General features: G+C 37.7%; 1 protein-coding gene across 4 annotated transcripts in view; it reads left to right on the plus strand.

Moving 5' to 3' along the window:
* LOC108698041 (cytoplasmic polyadenylation element-binding protein 2) overlaps positions 1-13903 on the plus strand; it is a 59592-nt gene extending 45689 nt beyond the window's left edge. For all 4 annotated transcript variants that reach the window (XM_018228774.2, XM_018228787.2, XM_018228780.2 and 1 more), the window contains 6 exons: positions 144-314; positions 2544-2633; positions 6441-6559; positions 7018-7132; positions 8396-8577; positions 9936-13903. In XM_018228774.2, coding sequence (XP_018084263.1) covers positions 144-314; positions 2544-2633; positions 6441-6559; positions 7018-7132; positions 8396-8577; positions 9936-10163 — 905 coding nt within the window. In that variant the 3' untranslated portion in view covers positions 10164-13903. The remainder of the gene's footprint in view (positions 1-143; positions 315-2543; positions 2634-6440; positions 6560-7017; positions 7133-8395; positions 8578-9935) is intronic.
* The last annotated feature ends 3323 nt before the right edge of the window (positions 13904-17226 follow it).

Consider the following 17226-nt stretch of genomic DNA (forward strand, 5'->3'; position numbering starts at 1 on the left):
AAACCTGTTTTGTCATCATCATATCTGTAAACAGCAAAACCTATTGTTCATATAGCTATATCTATCTATCTGATCTATATATAATTTTCTGTACATTCATGATGTAATTATTACATTCTTACCATTTTCTCATTCCTTTTCAGGACGCTCTTCCCTGTTCCCTTTAGACGATGGATTGCTGGATGATGGACATAATGACCAAGTTGGGGTTCTGAATTCTCCCAATTGCTATTCTGGACACCAGAACGGGGAGCGTATCGAGCGCTTTTCAAGGAAGGTGTTTGTCGGTGGCCTTCCACCAGATATTGATGAAGGTGAGTTCTTTTAATTGTTGCCTATGATGCCAAGGAGTGGGACCTACCCTCTACTAACATAGTATGCTCAAATTTCTCTCCATTAACAATAAAATCTACAATTTAGCATAGATAGAGGATATCGGAAGGAAATTTATAGGTTTTTGCAAAAACTTTTCACATTTAGTGCCAAACTATCCCTGCTATTAGCCTCCAATGTATCACTTGAATGGTAGTGTTCTGCAATTCCAGCATTTAACTTTAAGGGCGTTATTAAAGTCTGAATACCAAAAACTCGAAAAAAAATTTTAGTTTTTTTTACTACGAAATCCAATTTTTTAGTAAAATAATAAAAGTGTTAGTAATAAAAAGATTTATTATACCCGAAGATGGAAAAAGTCAGAAACCTGGCATCTCAGACCTGTCAGGTTGTATGTAAGTCATTGTTAGAAGTCCCGTAGATATGCGGATCTGCGCTGGATTTCATGCAAAAATCGGAAGATATATAAAATATATAAAAATAGGATTTTTAGGGCGGCAAATCTGAAATTTATATGATTAAAATTTTCTTACGATTTTTGCTAGTTTTTCGAGTTTTTTTCCAGCACTGTGATTTTTCAGGAAAATGTACTGATAAATAAGGGAAAATAACCCGTGCATTTGTTTCAGAAAATGTACACCATTTTTTTTTTTTTCCTGCATATATTTTGTTAATTGATGCGGGCTGACTTCAATGACTATAATGAAATAATAAAAAAAGGGATTTTGTTTACAACGTCGAAGCCAACAATGGAGTCGTTTTCTGATATTCACATCTCTGTTTTGCCCCTATTCTAACACTGTCGCATTTGTTTCTCATGCACTAACATGATTTTCTGCCTCTCACGAGTGGTCTTCTCTAATGGAAAATGTACCGCAAATGAGATCATTGCAGACACTGATCCGTCTCTGTTGGTGGGATTGTATGTGTGTGGGGTAGAGTTAAACAAGGAAAGGTTGTCCTGAATATAGAATTTGTTTAAGAATTAAGTTAGATCCCTGAACATACAGTGTTCTTTTCTATATGAGAACTCAAGTGCAGTTGTTTTTCAGTGAGGTCAGATCAGCCTTTAACCTAAACTGCATTATCCAGTAACCAGTTATACAGAAAGCTCTAAATTACTGTAAGGCCATATCTCATTGACTCCATTTTAAGCAAATAATTCTAACTTTTAAAAATGATTTCCTTTTTCTCCGTAATAACAAAATCTTAACTTGTACTTGATGATAACTAAGCTGCATAAATCCATATTGGAAGAAAATAGTCCTGGTGGGTTTATTTTATGTTTAAATGATAATTATCAGGTCCAAATTATGGCAAGATCCTTATCCGGAAAACCCCACCTCCCAAGCATTCCAGATAATCAATCCTATACCTGTATAATGTCCATGTTTACCTAATGGAGTAAGATAACTGCTCGCAAGTCTGAAGGTGAATATATTTTAAAAGGGGAAAAAACAGATATAAAATAATCACATGCACTCGCTTTCCCTTTCACAATAATGTTAAAGGAACAGTAACACCAAAAAATTAAAGTGTCCTAAATTGATGAAAATATCATGTAGTATTGTGCTGCACTGGTAGAACTGGTGTTTGTCTTCAGAAAGACTACTATAGTTTATATTAGGGATGCACCAAATCCACTATTTTGGAAAGATTCGGCCGAATACCGAACCTTGTTTTGTGACAAAAAGTCACGTGATTTCCCTCCACACCCCTAACTTGCATATGCAAACTAGCATTCGGTTCAGCCGGCCAGAAGGATTCGGGGTTCGGTGCATCCCTAGTTTATATAAACAAGCTGCTGTGTAGCCATGGGAGCAACCATTCAAAGCTGAAAACGGAGCAAAGGCACAGTAGAGCACAGATAAGTTCTGAAGAATCCCATTGCATGCTACAGAGCTTATCTGTTATCTACTATGTGCTTAAATGTTTGCCCCCATGGCTACACAGCAGCTTGTTTATATAAACAATAGTAGTATTTCTGAAGCAAACACACCAGTTTTACCAGTGCAGAACAATACATTATATGGTCTTTCCTTTTCATTTTTTTGATTTTACTGGTCCTTTAAGTATTTCCTCCTTTAGTTCTGTAATCAATTTCCATTGATATGTTTGCTTAATGCTTATAATTCTATAGTCTCTTTGCTCACATACTCCCTTATCTCCAAAAGAGTAATGGCTAACGATATCTTTCCTTTTTTTCCTAGATGAGATCACCGCCAGTTTCCGCCGTTTTGGCCCCTTAGTGGTTGATTGGCCCCACAAAGCAGAAAGCAAATCCTACTTTCCACCTAAAGGTAAAACGCCTTGTACATTCCCAATCTCTGCACGCGGAGCCGCTGATTGCTTTGTTCGTTAGCACCCGGAGAGCCTGCTGAGCCTTTCTCTGTGCTAACTGTAGGATTTATTGTTCTGTTCCTTTGTGCTCCTGATATAGGCAGATTAAAGCCGCTCTTGAAGAATTTTATCAGTTATTTGTATGGTTTTTTTTTTGTTTTTTTTTTTTTCAAAAGAGGAACATAATTACATGCTAGGAAATTAGAAGATCAAATTTCATAGATAAATCTCTCCTTGTAAATTGTTCTCTTTAATACAAAGCTAAGGCCTGTTTTGTCCAATAGAGATAAAGGCAGGCAGACACTTAAGGTGGCCATTAACAGAGATCCGCAAAGTGGATCTCTCCCAGATGCTCACCTTGAGGTGGGCTATATCGGCTGAGGGCCCACGATCGGATCATAATGGGCGGGACCGCATCAAGGAACAGATGTGGTCCGTGATCCAACGGGATTTTTATCCCTGCCAGATTGACGTCTGCCTGACTTTCGGACAGATATCGATCGAGGAAGCCAGTCAGCCAATAAGCTGGCCACTCTGTCGACCGCTTTTAATGCCCACGTATGGCCAGCTTTAGAGGCCCATTTATCAAAGTCCGAATTTCTCATTATTTTCTGAAAAATACTCCGGCCAAATCTGCACTGGGCTTTTCCCCTTATTTATAAATACATTTTCCTGACAATTTCCTGTGCAGGGAAAACTCGTCATCTTCGGGACTTCTCCCATTGACTTGCAACCTTGGCAGTTCTGAGATGCAGGATTTTCGGATTTGGAATTTTTACATCCTCGGGGTATAATAAATCCCAAAAAATTAGGTTTTTTTTCCCCACTAAAAATTCATATAAAGTAAAAGAAAAACCCACAAATTTTTAGGGGTTTTTTTTTGGCATTGGGACTTTAATAAATAACCCCCTGAATGTTTCACTTTTGCCTATAATTCTGTCTTGCATCCAAATAGCTTTGTCAAAAATGCCACCCTTGAGCAGTGCCACTCCCAGAATCCCCTAATACCCGTCAGCTGTTTTTAGTTGTGCAACTCGTACATTTTTCACACCCTGGAAGAAACACCTCCATGTTTGTATAAATATATTTCTAACTGTTTTACAATATGCATTAACCATTAATTTATTTGTAAATGTAAGGGCTATTAAAAGCAGCATTGGTATGTCCCCTTGTATGATTTCCTATTTCCTAAAATGACGACGGATCTGGAGTCGTCTCTGTTTAACATTGGAGTGCATATTCTATACCCTGGGAATGCCTGGCATTATGGCGGTGTGGCAGCCTTTAAATAATCCTTGCAGACTTCTGCGAACCTATAGCAGACTGGCTAATTTGAACCTTCCGTTTATAAATAGCTGATCTGGTTGCCCTTTGCAAGGCTGCTCCATGCTGGACAGCTGGGGACTTTTCAGCAGCTCTGAATTTCATGAAGTGGCCAACAGATGGATTTCTTTTTTAACCATGTCTCCACAAACTCTTGGGCAAGGGGGTGGGGGGGACTCATACTGCCCCCTGTATGCCCAGATATAATATTGCAGCAAGCAGAGTTACAAACCTTGAGTTGAGTTACCCTTGTGAATGCTCCCCTGGCCAAAATAAGCCATAGAAATAGGATTCATCTGTTGAATTAATCTTTAATTTTGATATCCTTTAGGCCTGTGCCCACTGTTGAACTATTTTAAAAGATGAAGGAAAGCTATTGAAGTAGTTTATTGCCAATAGATAAGTCACAATAGTGCAAGCTATAACACTATATTTTTTCTGCAGAATGCTTTACCATACCTGAATAAACCTGCTGTAGAAGCTCTTTCTGTTTGTTTAGGATAGCAGCTGCCATATTGGCTTGGTATGACATCACTTCCTGTCTTAGTCTTTCCCTGCTTGCTCATGGCTCTGGGCTCATATTACAGCAGGGAAGGGAGAGAGGCACAAACTGAGCATGCTCAAGCCCTAGCCCTGCAGGTTTATGCTGAAAACAGGAAGTCTGATACAGAAGCCCATGTATATACAATAGAAGGAAAGAAATACTGTGTTTCTTTCGACAGAGTACTCAGAGCAGTATTACTTTAAGCTTACTTAATTTTAGCCTTTTCTTTACCTTAAAGCTAAGCTCCTGGCATTTTCTTAGGCTCAATTAATCCCCCTGTGCCTAGTGATAGGTGGATGCCAAAGCTGTAACTGTGTGCAGTATTGGGCAGATTCAGGCTCTCTAGACATTATCTCCACAGCTAAGAAAGCACTAGGAGCTTTAATACCAGAGATGCTTGGAAATTGGGGGCTACTTCCTGCATTAGGCAAGTTTACCCTTTCTCCTCTTAACTGTTTTTTATACAGCATGTATAATATTAGGAGTGGTTTGTCCAATCAACAAAGGGAAAATGTCCACCTCCCCTCTATTTTGTCAGGGTGGAATAAAATGCTGATTTTGTGCAAAAAAAAAAAAGCCAGTGGAACGTATGTACTGGTTTGAGGGGCTATAAAATTCTCTTGGCTGGCCGGCCTCCATTTGGAGAGCCCTGAGCTGCTAAAGCTTTTGGTCAGACACCTTTGCTGGGATTTCCGTGTTAGGATGCTAACAGATCATTTCACTTTGGAAAGGGAACTGTCTTGGCCATAGTCTTGGCCATAGGAGAATATAAGACTGCCAGAAGTACTGTTCTTATTATGATAATTGCATACCAGGCAAAAGCCCAAAGGCAATTAACACAGAGGGAAGAATATATAAAGCAGGATCACTCTTGCTTGCACATTATTGCCTCATAGCAAGGACCTGTATCTTTTAAAGGTGGACAGAGGGAATATCCCCTCATGTGCCTTACACCATAGCAAGACCTGGGTTGTGTTGCTGTGTGTGGCTTCTACAGCATTGGTTGCCTGACTCCTTCAGTTCAATCTAGGGATGCACCGAATCCAGGATTTGGTTCAGGATTTGGCCAGGATTCGGCCTTTTTCATAGATTCAGGATTCAGCCGAACCGAATTGCATATGCAAATTAGGGGTGGGGAGGGAGATTGCATGACTTTTTGTCTCCAAACAAGGAAGTAAAAAAATTTTTCCCCTTCCCACCGATAATTTGCATATGCAAATTCAGATTCGGTTCGGTATATGGCCGAATCTTTCGCAAAGGATTCGGGGGTTCGGCCGAATCCAAAATAGCGGATTCGGTGCATCCCTAGTTCAATCCCCATTTCGAGGTCTAACATTTTTCCAGGGCCCCCATCGGCACATACAGTGACAGATATATGAAAGCCCTATAGGAGGTTTCCTCTTAGGCATAGAATATTGTCCAGGCATCATTTTATAAAGGAGATGATCTAAATTGTAACGATTCAAAAAAAAAAGAAAGTCGAATCATTCAGGAATCACAGAGCCTTTTGTCGCACACAAGCCAATTTCCTTGGCTGCAATAATGTGTACAGTAGACTTCATATTCTTTTAGTACAAATCCCTAAGGCTATATAAGCCAAGTAACCGGGAATATAGTTTATGGTCATTTGGAGATCCTAATAACTCCATATTAATAATACTTGTGCTGTGGAATATGTTGGAGCTATATAAATACATGTAGACATTGTACTATAATAATTAGTGTATCCATAACTGGTGTTTTTATGGAACAGATTTGCTCATACAAGACCACAGCAGGTTTTTTTTTTATCTTCACCTTATTGGCAGTATTTGACTTGTTCCTTATTATCTGTGCCATTTTGTGGGTGAGAATGTTTCCAGCGTGAGTATAATGGTGCTTTGTGTTTCCATTGCTGCAGGATACGCGTTCCTTCTTTTCCAAGAGGAAACTTCCGTTCAGGCATTGATTGAAGCTTGCATTGAAGAAGAAGGAAAACTCTATCTGTGTGTTTCAAGCCCTACCATCAAGGACAAGCCAGTGAGTAAAGAGAGCGGTTTTCCAGGCAGTAGGAATCAGCCATGCAGGGTTTTAAAGAATTAAAGGAGAATAGCTTGTTTGTTTGAAAGTAATTTGAACTAGGTTATTCTATTCTTAGATTTAATTTTAATTCTGTATTCTTGGTAATTCTAAGTAATGCAGTCTCTCATTATATCTCTGTCCCTTTAAATGAAAGCTGCAGCTGTAATCTGAATTGAGTTGTAGCAGTTTATTACTGTACCCCTCTGCTTATACACCAGTCCTATGCACACCAAATTCTGGGCTCCCAGTTAGCGGTAATAAGCAAAAGTGTGGTTGGTTATTGTTTATGAAAGTTTATGAAAAGTGTGAGAGCAAAAGGATTTACAGGGGTTACATAGAGTAATTACAATAAATAAATCTAAAACATCATACAACACATATTACTAGTAAATGTTCACCTGTTCCTTTCTAAACAGGTTCAGATTCGACCTTGGAACTTGAGTGACAGCGACTTTGTGATGGATGGATCACAACCTCTTGATCCGCGGAAGACTATATTTGTTGGGGGTGTTCCCCGGCCACTGAGAGCTGGTAAGGACTATAATTATAAAAAGTTCATGGAGAACTTAATGCATTAGTCTGTAATTGGATTTTTGAAAGTTTATTTAGCAACATATCCCTATAGTAGCACTAGGGATACAGCCTCTGGGAAGGGAGTGTGGGATAGCAGGTATAGTAGGGAGAGATGGGGCCTATAGTAACAGTGGGATAATAGTCTTTGGGAAGGGAATGTGACTGTGGGATAGCAGGTATAGTAGGGAGAGATTGTGCCTATAGTAACAGTGGATAATAGTCTCTGGGAAGGGAGTGTGACTGTGGGATAGCAGGTATAGTAGGGAGAGATGGTGCCTATAGTAACAGTGGGATAATAGTCTCTGGGAAGGGAGTGTGCCTGTGGGATAGCAGGTATAGTAGGGAGAGATGGTGCCTATAGTAACAGTGGATAATAGTCTCTGGGAAGGGAGTGTGACTGTGGGATAGCAGGTATAGTAGGGAGAGATGGTGCCTGTAGTAGCAATAGTGATCGTCTCTAAAATCATTCCTGAAAGCCCTGATTCCAACACCCAGATTCTTTCACCCCTTGCATAACAATCTGTAGAGTAGCTTTGTCTGTTTCTTTTCCGTTTACATGGGTGTAAAAGTTTAGTGTTGGCTTTGTATATGTGCGACTGACACAAAGTACTCATTGTTCAGTTACTTCTGTCGCGTACAGTGTATTAATATGCATTCTGTTTTCCACCCACTCATTTTCTACTCATAGATATTATACTGTGTAACAAAGATCTCTGGTAGCAAGTTATTTTTTTCTGTTTATTGATCTTTTATAAACACAACAGTATTCACACTCGCATCGACAATGAAACAAAAGTAGTCAAGGCAACTAAACTGTTTCTCTCCCATGGAGTTGGCCCTAGTTGTAAGGTTACCTTGCATCAGAGGCTTTCTCATGCAAAACTGCTTTTCTTTTGGTAGGATATTGTATAGTTGCATCCATCCCAACTGTGTGTCTAATTGATTTCTCCCAAGAAACTGCAATTTCAGTTTACATTAACTACAAGATAAAGTATGTAACTGCAACAATAAACCAGATCATCATATTGATCAGATTAGAATGAATGCAAAAGGGTTTGGGCAACAGCTCAATGTGTCAAACCGTATAGAATTGTGATTGTTACATGACTGCCATCTTGCCGAATTTCAACTGCCAGCAACGATAGACGGTCAGAGATATACAGTGGGGTAAACAACAAAGTTGTGCTTCGCCAATGGTAACGAGTGTTCTTTTCTTTACAGTGGAACTAGCTATGATCATGGATCGCCTCTATGGAGGAGTTTGTTATGCAGGAATTGATACGGATCCAGAGCTAAAGTATCCCAAGGGAGCTGGGCGAGTTGCATTCTCCAATCAGCAGAGCTACATTGCAGCCATCAGCGCTCGATTTGTTCAGCTCCAGCATGGTGACATTGATAAAAGGGTACGTTTCTTTCTTTTTGAAAAATCTTGCTCTATTTGTAGGTCTCGCTTGCCTACAGCTCTTTCCTTTTTTTTTTTGCCATTTTTATCATTGGGTTTAAAGGAGAATTCAATCCGTTATAAATCCCCCCCCCGGCAAATGCCCCTAATTTTTTACTTACCCCTCCGTGCAGATTCTGACCACGGGAGTTCATGGGCGCCATCCTCTTTCTTCTGTCTTTTTCGGAAGTTTCGTCACATGCGCAGTTAGAGTAAATTTCCAGTCCCAAACCACTGCTCATGTGCTGTAAGTCACGAAAATTTTTCTGAAATTTCCGTGACTTTCGTCGCATGCGCAGTTGTTCGGGACCGGAAATTTACTCCAACTGCGCATGTGACGAAAATGCTGTCAATACACGAAGATTACCGGAGAAATAGAAGATGGCTGCCGTGAACTCCAAGCTCAGAATCTGCACAGAGGGCTGAGTAAAAAATGATTTTCCCCCGGGGGGGGAAGGTAGGCTGGGGGGGAGGGGGGACTACCCAGGGTAGGTGGGAGGGTTTTTTTTAAACTATGGGTTGAATTATCCTTTAAAGAGCAATAAATACAAAGTCTTTATATTATATATTATATATTTGACTTGGCATGCACCAGTAAAATAATATTCTATAGATCTACAGCTGTCAAAGGAATACAAACCCTTCTCCTTGGTGATCCCTGACCTTTTTTTATCAGTGAGCCACATTCAAATGTAAAAAGAGTTGGGGAGTAACACAAACTGCAAACTGTTATTGGGGATGCCACATATGGGCTGTGATTGGCTATTTGCTATCCCCTATGTGGACTGACAGCCTACAGGAGACTCTGTTTGGCAGTACACCTGTTTTTTATGCAACTAAAACTTGCCTCCAAGCCAAGAATTCAAAAATAAGCACCTGCTTTGAGGCCACTGGGAATAACATCCATGGGGTTGGAGAGCAACATGTTGCTCATGAGTCACTAGTTGGGGATCACTGCTTCTCGTTATTTTCTGTGTCTGCCTATATAAAATATTAAGACTAATGTATAGTGATTTTCATGTAGCTCCCTAGCATCTGTGTTACTAGGTGTTATCTCCTGCCTACTGAGATTTGTTCTAAACTGGCCAGCCCAAAAAGGTATGCTCATTTGGCCAGGTCAACAAAAACAAGTCAATATTTGGCAATGAGATGGATAAATAGGATTGGATAAACTATAAAACTGTATCTATAATACAGGTTTGGGGACATGTCTTGACCTTACTGGTGACCAAATGGAATCCATAGTTGCAGAGGGTAAGGTCATAGCTTGGAACACAACTAGATGCTAAATAACGGACATGTTTTATCTTCTCATTATAGGTGGAGGTGAAGCCATACGTGTTGGATGATCAGATGTGTGACGAATGCCAGGGGGCCCGTTGTGGTGGAAAGTTTGCTCCATTTTTCTGTGCCAATGTCACTTGCCTGCAGTATTATTGCGAGTTCTGCTGGGCGAATATCCACTCTCGTGCAGGCCGAGAATTCCACAAGCCTCTGGTGAAGGAAGGAGCTGACCGGCCTCGCCAGATCCACTTCCGCTGGAACTAAGCATAGCTTTGCCCACTTCTTACTGAGAAAAGGGTGCATGCGGCTTAATGGTTTTGACGATATTTAAGTGCAGAAGAAATAAGTGCATTCTTCTGCTCCCCCCACCCAACCCTCAATACATGCATCGTTATCAGCAGCCAAAACACTAAGCCTCTTGTTTTTCACCAAAACCCTACATCTCAGGCTTTCTAATTTTTTGTGATATTTTTTCATGTCAGAATTTTTTTTATATATATATTTTTTTCCAAGTTCTTTTTTTATATGTAATGCTAAACTAGATATGGGGAATGTTTTTTGCGTAGGGGCAGTCTGCTGCTATATTTATGGGTGAAGCGTGCACTTATTTCTACACATGGGTTTTTAACTTCAAGATCAGCCCCAGTAATTTACCAAAGGTAGCAAATAAATAGTGAAAATGGAATATGTCTGCTACTAAGAAAAAAAAAAGCTTATTTTTTATCGTTGCTATTTTCAGTGTGTATGTAAAGTTAAAAAAAAAAATATTAGGGTTGATTTTTTTTTTTTTTTTTTTTTGCTCTCCATTTTGACTTGCAAGAAAATAATACCTCAAGATAATCTGATTTATTAGCTATTTTTAAAACATTTTTAATCATAAGCTGTATTAGCTTTGCTGCTATATAGGTGTTGTGTGTAATGCCACCTATTAATACAGGATTTGAAACGTTTTCAGATAACTGCATTGCAGATAAAATGCAGCACAATATGGCCTAGACTGCCATAGTTTTAGAATGTGAATTATGCATGTTTACCTACGTGTCTACACCATATGCATGCACTCGAACTATTAATTAACGACAGATACGGTATTGCAGAAAAACAAAAAAAAAAGCTTTGAAACTAGGTACAAGTAGCATGAGTAAATAACGAACATTTTGTTAACGGAAAAAAAAAGCATATTTGCATGCATTATTGTGACTGATGTAAGAAAAGAAAAAAAATGTCCTTTACACGTGTACAATATGCAAACTATTAGTTTTAGATCAGTAAGTGCAGCCATTTTCGTGTCCTGGTCAGTAGTGGACTTCAATTTTCTAAAAGATTGGATGTTAATATGGTAATCCCAGTGCAATTGTCGTGGCGTGCAGTTCTGATGCTTGTGACGTGATGTAGCATTAAAAGAAAAAAAAAAAGGATCAAAACGAAAAAAAAATCTAATTATCGTTGAAAAGAGCATCGATTTAAGCTCCCCCCCCAATACGTTAAAATATTAATGGTCGAAGACTTCCTCTAAATATAAAATAACCAAAGATGGCCAGCACACTTTTAATCAGTCGCCAAATGTATAACCCGCCGGCTATTTATCTACGTATACTGATTTATACAAATGCTTGATGCTTTAGTTAAAAAAAGAAATAATTTAAGTCAAAATGGAGATAATATTAAACAGACGGCTAGTTGCATAACAAGATCCCTCTACCTTTAAGACAACAGTGACATGCACAAACATGGTTCCTTTTGCATATAATAATGGCTTTTCTTTTAATGGTATCTTCTTATAAAACTTAACTGCCTGTTACGCGGAAGTTTAATGACAGTCACAATCATTTTTTTTATTTTTTTTTTAATCGCTATTCTTTTATTATTTTAGGGACGACCATAAAATATTACGTCAAAATTGATTTTATAGTGCAGGACTGAGTTCTAGATTCCATAAGTCATGCGGTTATGCAACTAGCCCAAAACACACAAACGTTTCAAAGGAAATAGTTTTTACTCCACAAAATCTACCAATTCATCACAGAATTACTAGACAAAAAAAGAAATAAAAAGGGTATTCTGTGCAAGCCCTTGGGACAATCTTCTGTGTACGGAAAAAATGTGTGGTCTTTATCGGTTGTCGACGGCGTGCTTTTTTTGTACTGTAAAAATATGTGATTCCTGTCTCACGTTAACCGTTTTGTGGTCGTAGTTCACGTTTTAAATGTTTGAAATTGATGCTGTTCTAAGAAGTGCTTTTCTTTTCTAATTTATTTGTCAAAAAAAAAAAAAATTCCCCTTTTTTCTTTCTTCCTGTTGCTTAACCAGATCTCCTTCTAAATGTTTTTGGGATCGAAGGCTGAAAAAACTTTCGCCCTGCCTAACCCAAAAAATTGTAAAAAAAAAAATCATTGACTTAGTTATGCACTATATTTTAGATCTAAGACAAGATAATTGTTGGATATTTGAAGCACACTTGTTTTAGCAGTCGCTATACCTCAGTTGTTTTTCTTTTTTTTTTTGTAAATTATTTTCTTTTATTAATAAGCTGATTTAACTACAGAATGAGAAATGAAACAAACACCCCCAAAAAAAAAAAAAAGTCAGAAAACAATTGAGGTATTGAAAAACAGATCCCTTACTACTTAGCAAAATTGCGGCAAAAAAAAAAAAATAAAGATATTAATTGGAAAGAGGAGAGTGGTAGAAAGTTTTCTTCTATGTGGAGCAGTGAAGGCTTCTCTTAACCCTGCTTTCTGTGTGCATGTACGTGTGCGTGTAGTAAATTCTTATTTTCTAATTGTTAAACACTGTATTGGATTTTTTATAAATCATATTTATTTTACTATTTTTGTAGAAGATTGCTAGTTGATTTTGATTGTATTTTTATATTTTTAAAGCTTCACTTTTGTTCCCCCTATGTGCATATTGCTACCCAAGGGTATGACTACGGAGGAAAAAACTTTGAAAAAAAATTTAAAAAATCCACACTTTTTGTTAAGAAGGAAACATTTAGCATTTATATATTTGTGAATGGACAACACTTGATATTGTATCCCTGTTGCATCTGGCTGCACAAAGCCTCTCCTCAAAGATGCTACAAAACTTGAATATAACACATTTTGGAAGGCTGACTAACCTCGATTCTGTGTTGTGATGTGCAATACTGTTTCTAATATTTGTATAAAAAAAAAAACAGTGTAAACCTTTTTAATGCAAATTTATTTTTTTCATTGCATATTTTGCAGATTTTATCCACAGTGTCATTTTTTACTGTCAAAAAAAAAAAAAAGAATAACCCCTTTTGTCATTGCAACTATTTTTTAAATCCAGAAATCTTTGTACTGATGTAAATGATTGTAGTTATTTTGGATAGTGTTTTGCTAACAAAAGGAGAGACTTTTTTCATGCATATTTCTATTTTGTTGGGGGGTTTTTTCTCTTTTTTTTTTTTTTTTTTTTTCCTCCCGTTTTTTTTTTTTTTATTAGAAGTAATATTCTGGTCATTAATATCATTTTGTATTTTTTTGTGGGAAAAAATATAATTTTATGACGCTAATTGCTAAAGTTTTATTTTATTTTTAATTATTTTTGGAGCTGAAATCTTTGTACTATTAAAGCAACTAGTTTCTAATTCAGAGTTTCTGTATAGAATGGCACAAGTGGCTTACGGAGAGTGTTTGGATTGTAATTATTAAAGGTTCTTTGATATGCAAATAATTGAGTTGATTTATTTTATATTTTTGGGGGTATTAAAGCAAGTTTTCTTTTCTATATACAATTAAGAGCCCATGCTTTTAAAGACACTAGGTGATTGCCTTCAGCTTGATTTTTATTTTTTTAATTTGAAATAATTTAGTTTCAATTTTACTGTTATCTTCCAGGTGTCTAAATCTCCAGTCTGTCTGTTGTACTGGTAATTTAACTCTGTAATGGAATAGTTTGCTGCCAACTATTTATATTAAGTAATTTTTAAATATTTGTAATATTGTTGACTGACTAATAAACTTAAGTTATTGGCATGTGTTGCTTTATTGACTCTCTGCTTATTATTATTATTTTCTTTATTATTATTATTTTGCTTAATACTAGGGATGCACCGAATCCACTATTTTGGATCCAGCCGAACCCCCAAATCCTTTGTGAAAGATTCGGCTGAATACAGAACTGAATCCTAATTTGCATATGCAAATAAGGGGTGGGAAGGGGAAAACATTTTTTTACTTCCTTGTTTTGTGACAAAAAGTCACGCAATTTCCCTCCCTGCCCCTAATTTGCATACGCAAATTAGGATTTGGTTTGGCCCGGGCAGAAGGATTCTTCTGAATCCTGCTGATAAAGGCCAAAACCCGAACCGATTCCTGGATTGGTGCATCCCTACTCAATACAGGTATAGGATCTGTTATCTGGAATGCTTGGGACCTGGGATATAACTAGTTATCTCCTGCTATTAATAAGGGCCGGATTAACACAGCGGGAGCCCCTAGGCCTGCTGTAGTTCATCGCCCCTGTCCCCTCCCTTTTATTTGTTCAATTTTTCAACATTGGGACCGGAGCAATGGGGATTGGCACACGGGAGATTTATCTTTTGCTCTCCCGCCCAGGCCTTTCTGACACATTCCCACAACCCTTTACATAGATTATACACCATTCAAATCAGTCCCTGTCCCAGGGGAGCTGACAATCTAATGTCCCTGTCACATCCACACACAGCAAGGTCTATTTTATCAGGAGAAATTTACTTTTTTGTATGATTTTGGCATGCGGGAGGTAACTAGAGTACCCAGAGGAAACTCCGACAAACACGGGCAGAACATACAAACTCTTTGTAGATCATGTCATGGCTGGGATTGAACTCAGGCTCCCAGTACTTCAAGCAACCATGCTGCCCTTTAAGTCTGCTAAAAGCCATTTAAACATTACATAAACCCAATAGGATTCGTTTGCCACCCCTATGGATTCATGCTGCTTAGTTACCATCTGGTGTTTTATTATTACAGCGAAAAAGAACATTATTTTTTTTAAAAAAAAATTAATTCATTTGCTTAAAGAGATACTGACACCTGAAATTAAACTTTTTTTTTTTTACATCTATTATAATATTGGCTTTGCAAGCTACTTCTAACTTTGCCATAAAGTATTTGCATGATGCTTTTACATTACCTGTCTGATCCCCCATGTTCCTGTATGAGGGGGCTGCCATATTTGTGCAGCAGGAGTCTATTAGCATTAGAAACTGTAACGAACAGGCTGAGATGGGACAGTCAGGTTGGCAAAGTCAGAGTGTCAGAGAGTCAGGCTTAGGAACTTAGGAATTACTTACAAAAACAAACCTCTCAGCAAAAAATTATCAACATGACCTATAGGTAACATTTAATGTACATTCATATGCTAAAATTAATTTTTTAGTGTCAGTATCGCTTTAAAATGGACTCTGAGATTTGGCCTACTTGTAATTCAGAGATTTTCTGGTTATCTGATTTTTGTTCACAAGATCCCATACCTGTTCACAGTTTAGGCTGCAACTTCTATTTGATCCCACTTAAGCTTATCCAGTACTTAAAATTTAAGTTATCCAGTTTTATTTAAATTCCAAAATATTTCATTACGGAAAAAAATCAAAAACGCTATGCTTAAAAAAACAACTGGATTCTACTCTTCGTTTCCAAGTCTGCCGACTTTTAAATTAATTTCAAACGTAAATTTAAAAAATAGCTTGAATTTAAAAAATAAAATAAATTCTCTGACATCTACATGAACTTTGAGATGCCCAATTTTTGTAATCACAGTAAAAACCTGCATTTGGGTTGTGATAATAGCTAATAATAATAATAATGATAATAATAAGTAAATTAAATATTGCCTGGTTTAAGGCTTTACATGTGATGTTATAATTTGTATAGGCTGTACCATAAGCCTAGGGACCTGGGGTTTTCCAAATAAGGGATCTTTCTACCTGTAACTGGATCTTCATACTTTAAATCTACTAGAAAGTCATGTAAACATTAAATAAAGCCAATAGACTGGTTTTTCTTCCAATAAGGATTAATTATATCTTAGTTTGGATCAAGTACAAGCTACTGTTTTATTATTACAGAGAAAAAGGAAATCATTTTTAAAAATTCTGATAAAATTACGTCTATGGGAGATGGCCTTCCCTTAATTTGGAGCTTTCTGGATTATCTATTGGGCGGAACTGTGGCTAGGTTGATAGGTTTATCGCATTCTTCCTAATTTAGAAGATGCAGAGGAGGAAGACTCCCAATAATTCTGTTTGTCATTCGTTGCCAAGAGGGAAATTAGAATTTGTATGAAAATGACACACCCCAATTTAATGTTTTAGGAAAAAAAAAAAAGTTAATTAGTTGGATGCCAGACATCTCCTATGCTTTGGTGTTGGCTGTGTATCGGGACTGCAGCCTAATCTTTAGTGGTGATGGGACTGCTATTCACGTAAGACCAAATAAAAACCTTCACGTTGGGTTTGTTCGCTTCTGTATTTCTGTAGGCCAACCAGTTTTCAACCCTAAATTCAATCTGAAATAATAATCATGGGGATCCAGACAAATAGTACTTTCAGATGACGGGGGAAACAAACTTATATGTTGACAGAAAGACCAGCAGACGCATCTAGTTTGTCCATATACCATTTAAGGTGCATTATGGGATACAAGTCAGGCATGTGCTGGTTTGGATAGGAGGATTCAGAAAGAAGACACAGGGGTTGTTGGAATGGGTAGGGTGGAAGGCAGTCTGTTTACAATTATAGCCTCAAATGCTACTGACAGACGTTTGCTGATCGGTACTACTTTGCTAAAAAGAGTACCGGACATTATTTCTGAGCAATCATGTTGCCATGTAAATAAGGATATTGCAGTCAATGCTAAATATTTAAGTTATTTGCATGCTTTATTCAGTTTTCAAGAAAAAGGTCTGAAAAAATTGAAAGTGTCTTGAAAAAATTATACACAAGAAGGTTACAACTGGTCAGTCCTTTCAACACAAACATTGAGACCAGCAGCACCCAAACTGGCACTTGTACTATTTGTACATTATGTGGCCAAAGCTGGTCATTTAGAAACTGATCCGCGCACACACACACGATTATGCAGTTGGGGAGCTGACCCCTTTTATTATGCTACTAAAATTATCAATGTTTCGGGGGGGGGGAAGAACCCTAGAACCCTCCATTCATCCTGATGAAGGGAAGGTTCTCCCCACCTTGTATGCCTATGATTAAGGGATTATTCCCGAAATGCGTAAGGCTGTAAATATCCACAGGATACTACAATAAAACTGCTTTTTTTACCGGAGTGCCGTCCTTCTTTGGTTTTTGTGATACGTG

The sequence above is a fragment of the Xenopus laevis genome, chromosome 1L, assembly GCF_017654675.1.
Source record: "Xenopus laevis strain J_2021 chromosome 1L, Xenopus_laevis_v10.1, whole genome shotgun sequence".
NCBI lineage: Eukaryota > Metazoa > Chordata > Amphibia > Anura > Pipidae > Xenopus > Xenopus laevis.